The sequence below is a fragment of the Crocodylus porosus genome, unplaced genomic scaffold (genome assembly GCF_001723895.1).
Source record: "Crocodylus porosus isolate Cpor-Errol unplaced genomic scaffold, CroPor_comp1, whole genome shotgun sequence".
In the NCBI taxonomy this organism is placed as follows: domain Eukaryota; kingdom Metazoa; phylum Chordata; order Crocodylia; family Crocodylidae; genus Crocodylus; species Crocodylus porosus.
In genome coordinates, this window is record NW_017728931.1 from 143,502,868 (window position 1) to 143,519,077 (window position 16,210).

The 16,210-nt window shown below is 60.1% G+C and overlaps 1 protein-coding gene across 4 annotated transcripts in view; it reads left to right on the forward strand.

Moving 5' to 3' along the window:
- Window positions 1-1,128: 1,128 nt before the first annotated feature.
- Window positions 1,129-16,210, forward strand: part of SBF1 (SET binding factor 1) — a 42,949-nt gene continuing 27,867 nt past the window's right edge. For all 4 annotated transcript variants that reach the window (XM_019543836.1, XM_019543838.1, XM_019543837.1 and 1 more), the window contains exons 1-10: window positions 1,129-1,287; window positions 4,892-5,029; window positions 5,130-5,267; window positions 6,330-6,440; window positions 8,953-9,058; window positions 9,538-9,670; window positions 10,875-10,983; window positions 11,832-11,945; window positions 12,606-12,683; window positions 13,228-13,341. In XM_019543836.1, the coding sequence (XP_019399381.1) occupies window positions 1,144-1,287; window positions 4,892-5,029; window positions 5,130-5,267; window positions 6,330-6,440; window positions 8,953-9,058; window positions 9,538-9,670; window positions 10,875-10,983; window positions 11,832-11,945; window positions 12,606-12,683; window positions 13,228-13,341 (1,185 nt within the window). In that variant the 5' untranslated portion in view covers window positions 1,129-1,143. The remainder of the gene's footprint in view (window positions 1,288-4,891; window positions 5,030-5,129; window positions 5,268-6,329; window positions 6,441-8,952; window positions 9,059-9,537; window positions 9,671-10,874; window positions 10,984-11,831; window positions 11,946-12,605; window positions 12,684-13,227; window positions 13,342-16,210) is intronic.

Sequence of the window (16,210 nt, forward strand, 5' to 3'; positions counted from 1 at the left end):
TGTAAACATATCTAGCTCCCCCTTGCCTCCAGTTAAAGCCCTTCTGATTCCTCCCTGCAGTTGTGCATCATTGACTGAACTCCGCAGGGTCCTGGCTGGAGGGTCTTGCCCGCACGCTCAGGCTCAGCTCCACGCTGCAGTGGGGCAGGAAGGGATTTCCCCACCGCTCAGACTGGTCGCATTGGGGGTTTTGCCTTGCTCTGGAGCAGGGGGTATGGCCTTGGCCTGGGCTCTGCGGCACCCGTGTCCCCCTCCCGGCAACAGCAGGGCGTTGGCGGCTGTGGCCCCCCTGTATCCCAGGGGGAGGGGCGATGCACAGGGCTGTCGGGGCGACTGTATTGTGCGGCTCCAAGGTCAGACGCTGGGTTTGTTTGAGCTGGTTTGGACGGGGCTGATCGTGCCTCACGTAGGGATTGGATTAGTGGTGGCTTCTGCAGTCCCACAGCTCGAGGACTCTGACATTTCCAAAGCCTGTGCCCTAAGAAAGGGCTGCACCAGCCCTCACATCTGTGGCTTCCCCCATAAGAGAGGGCCGTATTCTTCCATTTCACAGACTGGGCAGATGGGTCCCATGGCAAGACTGCATCTGGGGCAGAGCTGAGGTCCATCGTGGGAGCTGTGATACTTGCTGCCGGGCCTCGTATGCTAGAACCCGGATGCTTTTTTTGATCCGTGATTTGGCTTTTGCTTGGGAGGCAATGGAAGTGTGATGATCCCCACAGAGCAAAAGCACAGGCGTCCTTCATATGTTCTCTCGTGCAGTTTCCAGCATGGATACAAGAGTCACGTGCTAGTTCGGGAGAGTCGGGCGCAGCCAGGCGGGCGCGTTCCCTCGGTCAGACACAGCCCACGGGCATGGCACAAACTGTAGACACTGCGAAGAGCCCAACTGCAAAGCACCGCATGGTAGTAACAGTAGCAGGGAAGATGGGGATCCATAGCCCAGGACATACGTGGCACAGTGCAGACTGACCCCTAGCTGGATGGTGCACGCGTGTGGGTCTGTGCATGTACATTAAAACCTCCCAACCCAGGGCCAGCGCCGGGCGTAAGTGCACCGGGTTATCCACCTGCTCCATGTCTGTGCTCTGGGATTCCTCGTAGTCGCTGGCAGCCTTGGCAGCCGGCTGCATTGACAGCTGGATGGGGTGCTGGCTGCCTGCCTGCCTGCCTTCTAACACACTCCTTCCTCTTCCCGCAGGGAGCGGGGATGGCCAGGGACAGATTCTGCAGCGCTTCCCGGAGAAGGACTGGGAAGATAACCCCTTCCCACAGGGCATCGAGCTGGTGAGTGCGCCATCGGGCAGGACTGGGACACCGTGGGCACGTGAGCAGAGCCGGTCGCGGTTCTCTGCGTGCGGAGCTGCAGAGACCTGTCCCCATTCCTGGCATGTCAACGGGACCTTTGGCTCAGAGCCTGTGGGCCAGCCTCGTCAGGGCTAGAGCAGGGCAAACAGCAGCCTCTCCCCTTCCGCAGGGATGGGCTCTGGGATTGCGAGTGGTGCAGCATGTTCTGGCCCTCGCAGCCAGCACGGGCTACGCCCAGCGCTGAGTGCAGGGTGGCTGCTTTCCACGGCTTTCGCTGCCAGCCTGCCACATGCCTGTATAAATAGCCCTGGCTGGCTGCGGTCTTCTGGGGCCTTCCATTGTCAAAGCCTTTTGCAGCACTCAGTCCCTCTGGAGAGCTGGGCTGGTGGTGCCGGCTCTTCCCTCAGTGTTTGTTCTCGCTGCTGTGGGAGTTGGGGGTCTCTGCCCCACCCCCTGGGCACGTGGGCCTGCGCTAGGCAGTTTCCTGTGCCTGTAAAATCGCCGGGCTGCAGCCACCAAACAGCACGCCCCAGCTCCCTGGCTAGAGGGTCTTGCCCCACATCCCACTTAGGCTCAGACTGATGCTGCACTGGGGCAGGAAGGGATTTTCCCCCTGCTCAGACTGGTGCAGACTAGGGGGGGGATTTGCCTTCCCCAGGCAGTGGGGGCACGGCCTCTGCCTGGGCTCTCTGGAGTACATGTTTAACACCCCTTGCGGTGGCAGGACGCTGCCAGCCCTGAGAGAGCATGAGGAAGGTGTGCCATGCCTGCCCGTCGGCACAGCCATGGTGTGTAGTGCTGCTGCATGCTCGGTCCCTTTCCTCCAGTCTCCTGCAGCGATACCTGCTGCCCGAGCGTGGTTGGCCTGTCACAGCCGGTCTGAGGAAGGGACTGGATTCCCCGGTGCCCCAGCCTTGTGTCTGCAAGAGTTAAGCATCTTGCTCAGCCCTGAGATTCCCAGCCAGCTCCTTGGTGTCTGGCTGGCCCCTTCCCCAAAGCCAGCTGTTGCTTCCCTTGCCTGTGACCTCAGGAGTTCGTTTCTCAGCTCCCCTGGTGCAACAGCTCAGGGCTTAGGTTGAGGGATCAGGGACTCAGTAACCAGCCCATACTCTGCATGCTCAGTGTTTTCAGGGAGGCTGTCAGGTGCTTTGGTGGAGCAGCTGTTGATGTGCAGTGGGGACCCAGCCGCAACCTTCCCCCTTTGTCAGGGACCTCAGAGCCAGGCTTTGCCATCACTTGGTTCCTCTTGGGAGCAAAGGCAGCTCCATCCCTGGGAGACCACCCTGGCAAGGGGTGTCAGGCTGTGGTCAGTTCTGTAAGGGTGCATGCGGAGAAGCTGGCATTGGCTGAACCACTCAGGCTCCCCGTGCCCTGGTAGCTGTTGCCCCGCTGTGCTCTCAGCGCATGGACCATGCTCATCAGACTCAGGCCCAGCCCTGGGAGCTATCCCTCCGTTGCCCTGTCTGCTGTGGATGGGCAGAGGAATTGTTTGGGCACTGAAGGAACTCTCTGGCTGACACTTGTGTGTCCTCCTTATCGCGAGGGGAGCTGAGGACTCATGCCAAACCCTGTGACGCTGCGCTGTTCCCCAGCCAAAAATCCATGGAATTTAAACAACCCCATTCCAACCCTGTCGGGATCAGGGGACGGCTGCAGCTTCCCGGGCGTCTCCAGCCCCAGCACACACCATGGGGAAGCAGCAGCAGGGGGCTGGGAAGCAGAGAAACCCATTCCAAGGCTTCGTGCAGTGCCTCAGGTCAACCCGCCTGGCCATGTGTAGGAGTGGCTCTTCCCAGGCCACACAGGACAGCAGTGCCAGGGACCACGGCACCGCTCTGCGCTGGCTCATGTGGAGCTGAGCCTGTTTGGGAACCAGTGTCTTCCCTCAGTCAAACTGCTGGCAGGGTGCTTGGCCTCAGCACCCAGATCCTGCCAACCCGGGCCCCAGCCATGCCTCAAGCCTGCGCTTCTGCAGCAGGAACCCAGTTGTGTAACCCGGCTGCGGCTGGCCCTGGCTTCAGCATGACTCGAACCCCGTGCAGTGCGGATTTGTGTATATGGCTCCTCATTGCGCTATTGTTTAACAAAGTTTGCACATGGCAGGGCAATTTTCTGCCATTGTCTGTAGCACTGCTTGCCTGTGGGAGAGGCCAGAGACTGCTTGGCACAGAAGCAGAGAGCAGAGAGCTTGGCTTGCGGGGCAGCAGGTGGATGGGTGCATCCTCCTGAGTTTCCCACGGTTCAGGGCACTCCTGGGAGGGAACAGCTGGTCTCAGACACTCCCTGAGGCCACCGTGCTCTGCTCCGAGTGCCAGGGCTAGCCACAGGGGGAAGGGAGCAGCACACACCTCGCTCTGCCTTGGCATGGAGCTGGGGAGGGACTCGGGGCCCAGCACCGTTCTTCAGGACCCAGGGATCCTGAGGCGGGAGGTAGCGCTTGGACCTGGTCTGGGTGATGCAGATGGTGTCTGGCTGGCTGGATTGGCCCTGCCTGCAACATAGACATGGGGCCCAGGAGATGTTTGCGCCACACTGTAAACTGTGTCCTGATTTCAGAGCTGAGCTCAGTGAGGAATGGGAGCTCTGCCCCTGGGCTGGATAACTGCTTGCACCTCCCACGGCCAGCTAAGCAAGAGCTGGCTCAAGTTGTGGGTGCAGGGCAGGGGGAAGGATAGCCTTGCTGCCCCTGGTACGTGGCTCAGCAGGGTTGTCACCGCAGTTCATCATCCTGAGACCTGGTGCTCAGCAGGAGAGCAGGGCCCTGCTGCAGTCAGCAGTGGGCACCTTCCAGCTACAGAGGGGCAGAGAGGCAGGGCCATGGCCTGCAGGGAGCTTCAGATGGGATCTCTGCAACAGTCCAGCAGCTTCAGGGAGCCGGCATTTCGCCCTGGCTCTTCAGGCCCCTGTTGAGTCGGCTTCTCTCAGTCTCTGCCATCCCCCAGCCTCCGTCTCGAGGGCAGTCATGACTTCGGGGCCAGTCAAGCACAGAGCCTGGGGCTGCCGGAGTATTGATAGGGCGCCGCAGCGGTAGCTCAGGACAGGGCTCAGCAGATTGGAACAGAAAGCAGGAAAGCCCTCCGCCACCACTCCTGCTCCCACAGACTGGCTCAGCTTCAGCCCAGCCTCGGTGCGTGCAGCAGTAGCTCCACCTCCTGGACGTGGGGCTGCTGCTGCCAAGGCTCTGAGCTCACAGGGCCACGTGTTGTGCCCACTCTGGGACCTGCAGCTCTCTGAGAGCCTCGGCCTCTTCCTGGCATCCTCCTGAGAGAGCTGTACCACTCCGGGCCCCTGAGCTCTGTCCCTCTGAGGTGATGCTTGTGCACTGGGTGTTTTCTCTGTGTAGCAGGGCACGCCGGTCACGGCTTCTGTCTACCCAGCCTGGTCACAGGGCTGGGCACTGCCGTACCCACCGCTGAGCTGGGCACTTCCTTGCCGGCTCCTGCCTGCTGCCTTGGCTCCTGGTGCATGAGGGACTGGTCTCTGGGAGGGCTGGGTAATAAGGGAGGGGGTGGCTCAGCCTTCAGCTGCTTCGGCTCCCCTCCGCTGGCCCCTTCTGACCTCAGCTCTCCCCTCCTGTCTGCAGTTTTGCCAACCAAGCGGCTGGCAGCTCTTCACCGAGCGGAACCCACCCAACTTCTTCGTGGCCGTGCTGACCGACATCAACTCGGAGAGGCACTACTGCGCCTGCTTCACCTTCTGGGAGGCTGTCGAGATCATCCAGGTAACGAGGGGTGAGCAGGACCCATTGGACGAGGTCCGGCGCCGTCCCGGGTGCCTAGCACAGCCAGGGGAGCCGGCGCCTGACCCACGTGTCTCCCCAGCCTCAGAGCCACAAGAGGAACAGCGAGGAAGAAGAGGAGGAGGAAATGGACTCGTCGTTGCCTGTCCAGCCCGTGCAGCTTTTTGCTCCAAAGAGCTTGGTGCTGGTATCGCGACTGGACCACACCGAAGTCTTTCGGGTAAGGGGCATGGCAGGGCCTGGCATCTCCAGGAAGCGGCAGCTATCCCTGGCATGCTCTCTCCAACATGCTCCTAGCTTCTGCCTACAAGGCTGCATGGGGCCCTGCACACAGCAGAGCTGCCAGGCAGGGACCACGCAGGGCTGGGCACCTGTGGCCATGACCTACCTCTTGGCACAGCCTGTTGTTCCTGGAGTCTTTATCTCATCCATCTTTATATGCTCCCCACCTGTCCCATTACACAGCTGTAAAAAGCTCAGCTCCTGGCAGGCTTGCAGAACCCTGCATGGGGCAGCAGCTTGTCAGCAGCTCTGCAGGCTGGGGCAGGTGCCCCAGGGGAGACCCTGGAGCCAGCCTGGTCCCTGCAGCCCGGTCGGCTCTCAGTCGCAAGTTGCAGCCCATTGCCTGACATAGATATGGGGCTCCCTGTCACCCAGCAGGCAATGTAGCCCACATACAGAAACCCCCTTGCCCACTTGAAGCACACCAGTGCTGGTGCTGGGGTCCCTGTGCCCATCCTGGTTGGGGTCAGGCCTTGCATTTGCTGCACGGAGAGTCCTAGCTGCCAGCCATGCACTATGTCCCAGGTGCTCCCCTACAGCAACAGAGCTACCCCCTTTATGCCCCCTTGTCCAGCCCCGACTGCCCGGCAGTGACCTGAAGCAGGCACCTGCTGGGCTCGGCCCCTGGCTGACCTGTGCAGATAGACATACGTAGCTGTGAGCCCCCCAGGGTGTCGTGGCATCACTGGGAGCCTGGCCCTCTTCGGGGCTTGGCATCAGTCCCACTGCTGGTGTTGGAGGCCCACTCGCATCCTGGTGTGGGCAGCACACACAGCTTGTTGCTGGCACCACAGACCAGTCTCAGCAGAGAGGCTCTCATCCCCAAGTGCCCATGGGGGGCAGGTGCTGGGAGTTGCAGGTGCTGAGCAGGACACACCAGACCTCTTGACCTCCCCGTCTCTGGGTCTCTGCTCCGGCCCAGCGGCTGCCCCTGCCACACTCGAGTGGAGTCTCAGCTTCCTGTCTTGACACGCTCCTGTGCTCTGCTTTGCTCCTCCAGAACAGCTTGGGCCTCATCTACACCATCTATGTGGACGGGCTGAGTGTGTCGCTGGAGAATGTCATCGGGAACCTCTTGACGTGCACCATCCCCATCACTGGGGGGGCGCAGGTGGGTGCCTTCTCACTCCTTCCCCTTGCTGCCTCTCACCAGCTCACAGGCACAGCTGCTGGGGGGGTCTCGCACTGCCCCCATTCCCTTGGGTCAGCTGCACTGCGGGCGGGGGTGCAGGTGTCAGGCCTTCCATACTGCAGGCAGCCTGGGTTGCTCGGTCCAGTGGAGCCTGGCAGCCCCCCTTCCCATTGCAGGGGGTGCAGCTTGCGAGCGTGGCGTGGCCTGGCCGTCAGCAGAGCCAGCCTCATGCGCAGACAGACGCACTGTGCAAACAGCTGCCCGGGCGGCTGGGCAGGCCTGTGGCCAACAGGCCTCCCCCACGGCCGCGTCTGTCATGCACGGAGCTGTGCTAGAGCCAGGCAGTCACGGGCTGTCTATAAGAGCAGCTGCAGGGGGCCAAGGCTTGCACTGGGAAGAACCAGGTGCCCCCTCCTCACCTTGGTCTAAGGGGCACCTGCAGCCAGCTCCCCGTGTCTTTGGCTGGGATGTGAGAATCAGCCTCCTCGCTGGGCATCTCTTGCCTTGCTGGGCCTCGCGAGTGGGAGCAGACAGACCTCCTCACTGCGCTCCACTCTCTGCAAACCCCCATCCTGTGCCTGCAGGGCTGCTGAGAGCGGGAGAGGCTTCCCAGAGGCAGGGAGGGTTGGGAGAGTGCAGCCGTGTTGCTGGAGCTGGTGACTAGGCCTGGGACTTCACTCCAGTGGGGCCTAGTCCAGCCTGTGACCTTGCTTGTCTCAGTACCACATGGCTGCCTCTTTCTTGAGGCTCTCATGGGTTGGCTCTGGACCTAGAGCACACATAGCCTAGCCCTCCAGCACTGGGGGTGGCTTTTTACTGGCTTCCCCCAGGCCCCACTTGTTCTCCCAGAGCCTCTTCTTTGCTCCCAGGTCCTTGAGCTGAGGGTACTCGGTGCCCTGGAAGCAGCAGACTCCATCCCCACCCTGGGCTCTAGCACTGTTGGGCTGCCCATGAGACCCTTGCCTCCCCGCAGGTGTCTCTAAGACAAGGTTGTACATGGCGGGGGCATCTCCAGACCAAGCTTGGGGCTTCCTCTAGCCACCAAGAAACGTGCAGGGTGTGGGGGGCCAGTAGCCACAGGTGGCTGGTTCCAATCTTGCAGGAAAGGAGGAAGGCTGCTTGCAAGGTGGGCATATGCAGGCCACTGCTAGTGCCAGCTTCCTCCTCGGTCCCGAGCGTGTCCTCCCATGAGCCATGGGAGGAGTTCAAACAGGAGCAGTTCCCCCATGCCGCAGGCTCGGGGATCATGCCCTGGAGCAAGCTCAACAGCACCATTGCCTGTCCCCCGCTCTGTGCTTGCCCCTTCTCTTGCTGTGGCTGGCAGGGCTCTTTCTCCATGTGCTGTGTCCGTCTGTCCCTCTCCTCTCCTCTCCTCCTCCCACAAGGGCTCAGGCCCCTGTCTGTGCTGCTGTGTGTGTCTTTCTGTCCATGTCTCTCTCTTCCTGCTGCTTGGCTGTGCTGCCACGCTGTGCGTTTCTAACTGACTGTGCTATCTCTGTCTGTCTCCATCTCAGCCTGACGTGGAGGACGAAGGAGCGGTATGCACCTCTTTTCTTTCACTGGGTCTGGCCCCTCTCTAGCAGCTCCTCCCAGGGAGTGAGGTGGCTCAGGGCTTCCAGGGCCACCTGCAGCCACCCACTCACCCCACCCAGCACATCCCTAAGAAGCAAGGGGAAGAGGTCTGGCGTCATGGCCTCTGGCTGGGCCCGCTGCAGAGCCTGAGTGAAGGATGTGGCCACACATTGGCTGTGGCTGGAGGGAGGTCTCATTGGCATGGCTCTGGGCAGCCCTCTGAAGGCGCGCCAGCTGTCCCCTGGCCTCTCGCAGGGCAGGCCAGGCTGCTCCCTCTGCTCCAGGCTCCAGAGGAGCTGTGAGGGATGTCTAACGTGGGGCAGCGGCCAGGCCGGACCGTTTGGGGTTGTAGATGTACTGCGATGACCTGTGAAGGGAGGGCAGGGGAGTTCCACCAAGGAGCTGGCCGAGTCCGTGCAGGGTTCAGACCTCCAGGCTTGGAAAACGAGATCCCCCTTTTCCTCAGTGAGACCCTGCTCTAGGGAAAGTCCTGCCGGCTGCTCCCAGCTCTGAGGAGCTGCCTGTGCATCTGGGTCTCACCAGGGCACCCCAAGGACCTGGCCCCCAAGCACTGCATACGAATGCCTCTGGGCCCATGTCCAAGCCCAGCCCTGTCCCAGCCCTGGGACCTCCCCCAGGCCCAGCAAGCCCATCCTGAGTATCTCCCATCAGTAGCCGCCAAGTTGACCCAAATGCAGCCGCCTACTCCCTTCCCTGCTGTCTGGCAGCCTGCAGTGGGGACCATGCTGGGGGCACACAGACGTGGTCCTGCCCATCATGGGGCAGAGGGAGCCCAGCTGCTTGTAGGCTGGGGTGGGGAGACATGCCCTGTGCAGGGAGGAAAGGAGACGCCCATGCACGGCACTATTGCTCCGACAGCTCCTAACAGCCGGTGCCCCTGTTGTTTTGTCTTTTGCAGAGGACCATCTCCCTTGGCGCGGGCGACAGGCAGGTCATCCAGACGCCCATCAATGACTCGCTCCCCATCAGCAGCTGCAGCGTAGCCCTGCTCTTCCGGCAGCTTGGTGAGACAGCCCCAGCCACTCCTCCCTTGGGGCACAGGCGCCACATTGCCCCAGGCGGCGCCCTTGGCTAGGAACCCCAACTCCCTGCCCCAGCCTCTCCATTGGTGATATCACCCATCCCCTATCCTTGTGTCTTCCTCTTCTCAGCAAGAAGGGCCAGCAGCTCTGCCCCTGGGTGCATCCTTGCTGGCCCTGGTGAGCTCCTGGGGCCTGTCTGGCAGCTCTTGGCTTGGCAGCTGGTACTGGGTGATAGTGGGTACACAGGCCAGTCCCAAGAGGGGTTTTCCAGGCTCCTGCCAGAGGATAGGGCAGAGATTGGAGTAGGAAAGGTCCCATGCCCCCTTTCTGGCCCTAAGATAGGGCACAGGGCTGTGGCAGAGACATGGGCGAGAGCAGGAGTATGGCAGCTCCCCAGCCAACAGGCCAGGCCTATGTGGAGCCCCCTGCGAACGCTGCCGCTCTGCCCTCCCTCCGCCCAGGGATCACCAATGTGCTGTACCTCTTCTGCGCCGCGCTCACCGAGCACAAGATCCTGTTCCTCTCCAGCAGCTACCAGCGCCTCACCGATGCCTGCCGTGCCCTGCTTGCCCTCATGTTCCCCCTCAAGTACAGGTGAGTCTGGTGCCTCCTGTTCCCCTGCAGCCCAGCCAGCCTCTCCCTTCGAGCCCACAGACTGGGGATCTAGCACGTGCTATGGGAAGGGGGTGGCTCAGGTAGCTAGCGGCCAGTCCGCAGGGTGCTGTGTGTCCTGAGCAAGGGCAGCTCTAGGCCATCAGACTGCAGCACTTGGAAGGTCAGGCATGTCAGGGTCTCTCCAGCACTGCCGGGCCCCAAGCACCGTTTTGAGCTCCGGGGCTTCCCTGTCTGGCCCCAGCCATGAGCTGCTGTAGTCCCATCCCAGCCTCTGGCCTGGCACCCAGCAGAATGAGGGGAAGGGGACCTAATTCCAGAAACCACCAAGGTTGTGGAAAAGATGCTGAAGAGGTGACATGAGAGTAGTCTTCAAATACTTGAAGGGATGCCATAAAGAGGAAAGAAAGCCCCTGTTCTCTCTTGCTGCAGAGAGGAGGACATGGAGCAATGGCTGGAAGTTGCAGCCAATAGAGGTTAAGGTTGGGTATTCGCTGTCAGAGCAGGGAGGCCATGGGAGAAACCAGGGGAGGGGGGACTCTCCATCACTGGAGGTGTTAGGGAGAGGGTGGATGGGCGCTGGGCAGGGAGGATCTGGGCGCAGCGATGCCCGTGCTCTGCTGTGGAGATCTCCCAGGCCTCTGGGCTGTGCTGGTTGCCCCCACCCACACTTTTCTGCTTCATGTGTCAGGGGGTTTTAAGCCTCTCCTGAAGGCGCTGGGTGCTGCAGCCCAGGCTGGGGATGGGACAGAGCCGATCCTGCCTCAGGCAGGGCTTGGACTGGGTGTGACCCCGCAGCTCCCTGCCAGCCCCTGGCTCTGGGATTTCTCTCCTGCTTCTCCCATGATCCTCCCCAAGAAGGGCATCCTACAAGGCTTTGAGCAGCAGGGAAAGGCCTTGGGACAGCTGGTGCCCTGTTCGCCCTGCCTGGGCAGGAGCCGTGGCCAAGGCCAAGCGCTACTTCCCCCCAGCACTTCCTGGCTCCGACGGGCAGGGGTCCAGCACCCTGGGATCCCTGCCAGCTCTGTGCACAAGCTGCTGCACCTCTCCCAACCCAGGCACTGTCAACATGCCCTTGTGGCTGAGCTGCCTGCCCACTGTTTCCTACCAGCCTGCCCCAGTCCTGCACATTCACTGTCCGAGCGCCACACCAAGGGGCTGTAGTGACCATCTCCTTTGCTTGCAGCTTCACGTACGTGCCCATCTTGCCTGCACAGCTCCTGGAGGTGCTCAGCACACCCACACCCTTCATCATCGGCGTCAGCTCCATCTTCCAGGCAGAGACCCAGGAGCTGGTGAGGCTCTGGGGACCCCCATCACCAGTACCCCCCCAAAGCCACCACCGTAGGGGTGAGGGAGGGGTTGGGGGGCGGTCCTGGGCCTTTTCATGGGCACAGGGAATCAGGGAGCAGGCAGGGTCAGCCTGGGACTGGTTGGGGGACGTAGGTCTCAACTATTCAAGCACGGTCCCCACTGGCTGAGGATTCGGTTATTAAAGAGATTTAAAAGGCCCTGTGAGCACATGGTATGACACAGGCAGCTGAGCTGCTGCTTTGCAAGCTTCTGCATCTCTGAGCTCCATTAGCCTGTGAATGGCAGCTCTCCCTGGCCTGGCTGTGGTTGGGCCTAGTTGGCGTCTGATCCGGATACTTATAACCTGGATTAGACTGAGACATGTTTATCCACACGGCCTTTACCCCAGTTCAGAATCCCCTTCAGGGACTGAGCAGGGCAGCAGTTCATGCAGCAGGACAGCATCGGTGTAGCAGCTGGTGCCAGGGGCACTACCCTCTCCGTGCCCAGCCTGGCAAAGCACCACCTTTCACGCAGGATGTAGAGCTGCTCCTCACCCCTCCTGGTCACTGCCAGCCCCCGCACACTGCGCTGAAGAGCAGGGAGGCAAACCCCAGTGCTGGGGGTACTGCATCGCCTGGCTGGGCAGCATGAATGTGGGCTGGCACCACCCCGGCAGGGGAAGGGAGCCCCATGTGCTTTAGCAGGCTCTAGAATATAGTAGCAGCAGGCACCAGACATGGGCCTGCCGAGGCTGCCAGATGTCCTGGGCTTTTTGGGAGAAGAGAGAGCCTGTCCATACCCAGGTGCCTGGCTTAGACGGGGCTGTGGTGTGGTTCTGTGCTTCCAGCTGGACGTCGTCATCGCCGACCTGGATGGGGGCACGGTGACCGTCCCCGAGTGTGTGCACATTTCTCTGCTGCCTGAGCCCCTGCTCCAGCAGACCCGGGAGGCCCTGTCCATGGTAAGCACCATTCCTTGAGCGAGGGGTACCTCTAGCCAGTCAGGCCTCCTGTGTCTGGGAGCATGTGATGGGGCACTTGCACCTCCTGCTGCCCCCCTGTCACTTGCTCCAGACAAGGATCAGCTGCAGCCCTGGTCCTCCTTCTCCTGCCAGCATGGACAGGTTCCCAGGTAGATTTTATGTCCAGAATAGCATGGATAAGCAAGCTTGCTGGGCCCTACAGAACCCATGTTGCCCCTTCTTGGCATCTGCAGACACAGGGCAGTGAAGCTGGTGAGGGGAGAAAGGCAAGACTGTCTGGCAGGGCTTCCCAGAGCTCCTGGCCCCTCTCTGCAGCCAAGGGCACAGTGTGAGGGAGGGGTCTTCTGCAGGGGCCCTGGCAATGCTGCCTTAGTTGCAGGGGGTAGTCATCACTGCACTGACCTGGTGCATGTTATACCGGCCACAGGGTTCTCCCTGCACCCTGCCTGGCTCTCCTCTCCAGGCCATGCTGAGGGCCAGGGGTAGTTTCTGGAGAATGCTTCTCACACTGGAGCCAGCCCTGAAGCCACCTGCATTGTGGGCCTGGCCTATTTGCACCTTGGGGATGGGAAGCTGGGTGGGCCGGGGCTGCAATGCCCAATCCTTCCCCCAAGCATTCTCTGTGCTTTGTCCACACAGGTCCTGGACCCTGAGCTGGAGGTGGCAGATGTGGCCTTCCCCCCGTCCACTGTCTCCGCCTCCTCTCTTAAAATGCAGGTGAGTGTGGAGCATGTACACGTGTGTATGTGCATGTCTGCGTGCACGTGTACATCTAAGTGGAGTTCTTGGGCAGGGATCTGAGTCCATCCCCAGGGCAGACGGGGGTTGCGGCTCTCATCGAGGTGAGACAGGGATTTGTTTGGGATGATCTTGCCTTGTGCAGGGCTTGCTCTAACTGTGACCTGCAGGGTGGGTCCATGCAGGGCCCCGCCAGCTTGACTGCCCTACGGTTCTGAGAGGTGTTGGCAAAGGAGCTGGCCGTGACATGGCAGCGGGGCTTGCAGGGCTGAGCTGGGGGCTTTCTCCTTGCCCTCCATGCACATGGAGACCAGCAGCTCCTTTCAGACAGACGATACCCCTGCCCCGGGTCAGCTGCTTCTAGAGCTGAGCTCTGGAGAGCCCTGTGGAAAGGCCTCTTTGCAGCCAGCCTGGGCATGTCCTGCCAGGCAGGTGGCTCGGAGCCCGGCGCAGTGTCCCCACCACTCGGGCGGCTCCTCTGCTCCCCTCTCACAGCTGACCGGCCTGTCCTCCCTCCGCGCAGGACAAGGAGATCCGGGCTGTCTTCCTCCGCCTGTTTGCACAGCTGCTGCAGGGCTATCGCTGGTGTCTGCACATCATCCGCATCCACCCAGAGCCCGTCATCCGCTTCCACAAGGTACAGATCACAGCAGGGCCACACGGGTGGTAGGCATTCTCCTGGCACTGCCGAAAGGAAAGGCCAGGCTGAGCAAACCAAGGATGGATTCGTATTTGGATGGGGCAGCATCATGGGGAGCTCAGTTAGGCGGATTCTTCCGTGCAAGGGCTTGTCTGTGCAGACTGGATGTGTGGGGGGCCTTTCCAGATTAAAGCACCAAGTGACCACACAAGCCAAAATCTTCCCGGAATCTGCCACCCCGACCTCTTAGCCCGGGAAGTTTGCTGCTTCCCAGGAGCCAGAATCCCAGGCATTGCGGAGGAGATCCCTAAACTCATTCAGCCCACTGACCACTACCCTATGCTTCTTATCCATGCGGGCACCAGTAACACAGCTCAGAGCGCTCCCAGCCGGGTCATGAGGTGCTACAGGGATTTGGGTGTGGGGCTTAAAGGTCTGGGGGGTGCAGGTGGTGTTTTCTTTGATCCTCTCAGTCTCGGGGTATGGGCTGAGGAGGGAGAGGAGGACCCAGGTAGTCAACCGAAGACTGCAGCGCTGGTGTCATCGGGAAGGCTTTGGCTTCCATGACCACAGCCCACTCTTTGGGGTGAGTGGCACCGTGCTATTGGGAAGGGACAGCCTCCACTTCTCTCTGCTGGCGGGGAGGCTCTTCTTGGCCAGACTGGCTGACCTGCTTCACCGGGCTTTAAACTAAGCCCACCAGGGCATGGGGGGACTACCGCCCCTGCTGGCCCGCTGAGCAACCCTTGCAAAGCCAGCAGGCCAAGGCAGTTAAGGGAGCCCACCCCTGCCCCAGCCCTGGTGCAATCTGTGGGCAAGGCAAGGGCCCCCAAGGGGACACTTGCATGTCTATACCCAAATGCCAGGAGCTTGGGGGATAAATGGGAGGAACTTGTTTTCCTGTTAAATGCAAATACTATGATGTCTTAGGGCTAACGGAGACCTGGTAGGACTCTACCCATAACTAGACCACGGGTATAGACAGCTATACCTTGTACAGAAGAGATCGAGTCTACAGGCCAACGAGAGGTAAAGCGCTGCTCAACCTGGTCCTGGCAACCGGGGACAACCTAATGAGTGACTTAACGATCGAAGGGAAGCTGGGTGACAGTGACCATGTGCTGATCACCTTCACTGTCTGGTAAAGCTGGCAAGTCAGTCAGTAATACAGAAGTCCTTGACTTCAGGAAAGCTGACTTTGACAAGCTAAGGAGGCTTGTCAGAGAGGCCCTAAAAAGCCACAACCCAATGAAGAGGGGAGTTCAGGATGAGTGGTTGCTCCTCAAGGGAGCAATCCTGGATGCGCAAGCAAAGTCCATTCCATCTCAGAGGAAAGGCAGCCAAAGGGCACAGCAGCCCCCCTGGCTCTCCAGGGAACTGGCGGACCTCCTGCGTTTAAAAAGGAAGACCTACAAAGGATGGAGGACTGGATCCACCTCGAAGGAGGAATACTCTGCTCTGGTCCGGACCTACAGAGAGCAAACCAGGAAAGCCAAGGCTGCGACAGACCTCCAACTGGCTATAAGTATCAAGGACAACAAAAAGTCCTTTTTCAGATATGTGGGGAGCCAGAGGAAGAGCAAGGGCAACGTTGGACCCCTGCTAAACCAGATAGGACAACTGACATCCAACACGCAGGAAAAAGCGAACTTGCTAAATGGGTACTTTGCCCCAGTTTTTCGCCAGTTCCATGGGATGCCCCTGGCCACTGTGGGTCAGGGAGGCCCGGGTGAGGGAGATCCCTTACCCTCCATTGAAGCTGACCTTGTGAAGGAACACCTTGATAGGCTGGACACCTTCAAGTCAGCTGATGGGTTACACCTAAGGGTACTCAAGGAGCTGGCAGGCATCATAGCCCAGCCTCTGGCATGGATTATTGAGAGCTCCTGGCGCTCTGGTGCAGTGCCCGAAGACTGGAAGAAGGCCAATGTGGTGCCGATCTTCAAGAAAGAGGGGAAAGTAAATATGGGGAACTACAGGCCTATCAGCCTGACCTCTATCCTGGGGAAGGTCTTGGAAAAGATTATCAAAGGGGCCATCCTTAACAGACTAGCTGAAGGCAATATCCCGAGGGATAGCCAGCATGGGTTTGTTGCAGGTAGGTCTTGCTTGACCAATCTCATTTCCCTTTACAACCAGGTGACCTATCGCCTGGACAAGGGGGAAAAGATTGATGTCATATATCTTGACTTTAAGAAAGCCTTTGATTTGGTATCCCATGATCACCTCTCGGCAAAACTGGCTAACTGTGGCCTCGACCTCACCACAATCTGCTGGCTGGGGCACTGGCTCCGTGGTAGGACCCAGAGGGTTGTGGTGGACAGGAGCCAATCATCGTGGTGCGCGGTCACCACTGGGGCCCCCCCAGGCTCTGTCATAGGGCCTGTACTATTTAACATCTTCATCAATGATGTGGACATTGGTGTCAGAAGCGGACTGGCCAAGTTTGCCAACGACACCAAATTCTGTGGCAAAGCCTCCCCACCTGAGGACAGGAGGGTGATCCAGGCAGATCTGGACAGGCTCAGCAAATGGGCGGATGAGAACCTGATGGTGTTCAACACTGAAAATTTTAAGGTTCTCCACCTTGGGAGGAAAAACCTGCAGCACCCTTATAGGTTCGGCAGTGCTACCCTGGCTAGCACTACAGATGAAAGGGACTTGGGGGTCATGATTGACCACAAGATGAACATGAGCCTGCAATGTGATGTTGCAGCTAGTAAAACGAGCAAAACGCTGGCTTGCATCCATAAAGGCTTCTCAAGCCAATCCCGGTGTACTCGGCCCTGGTGAGGCCACAGCTGGAGTACTGCGTCCAGTTTTGGGCTCCACAATTCAAAAAGGATGTGGAGAAGCTTGAGAGAGT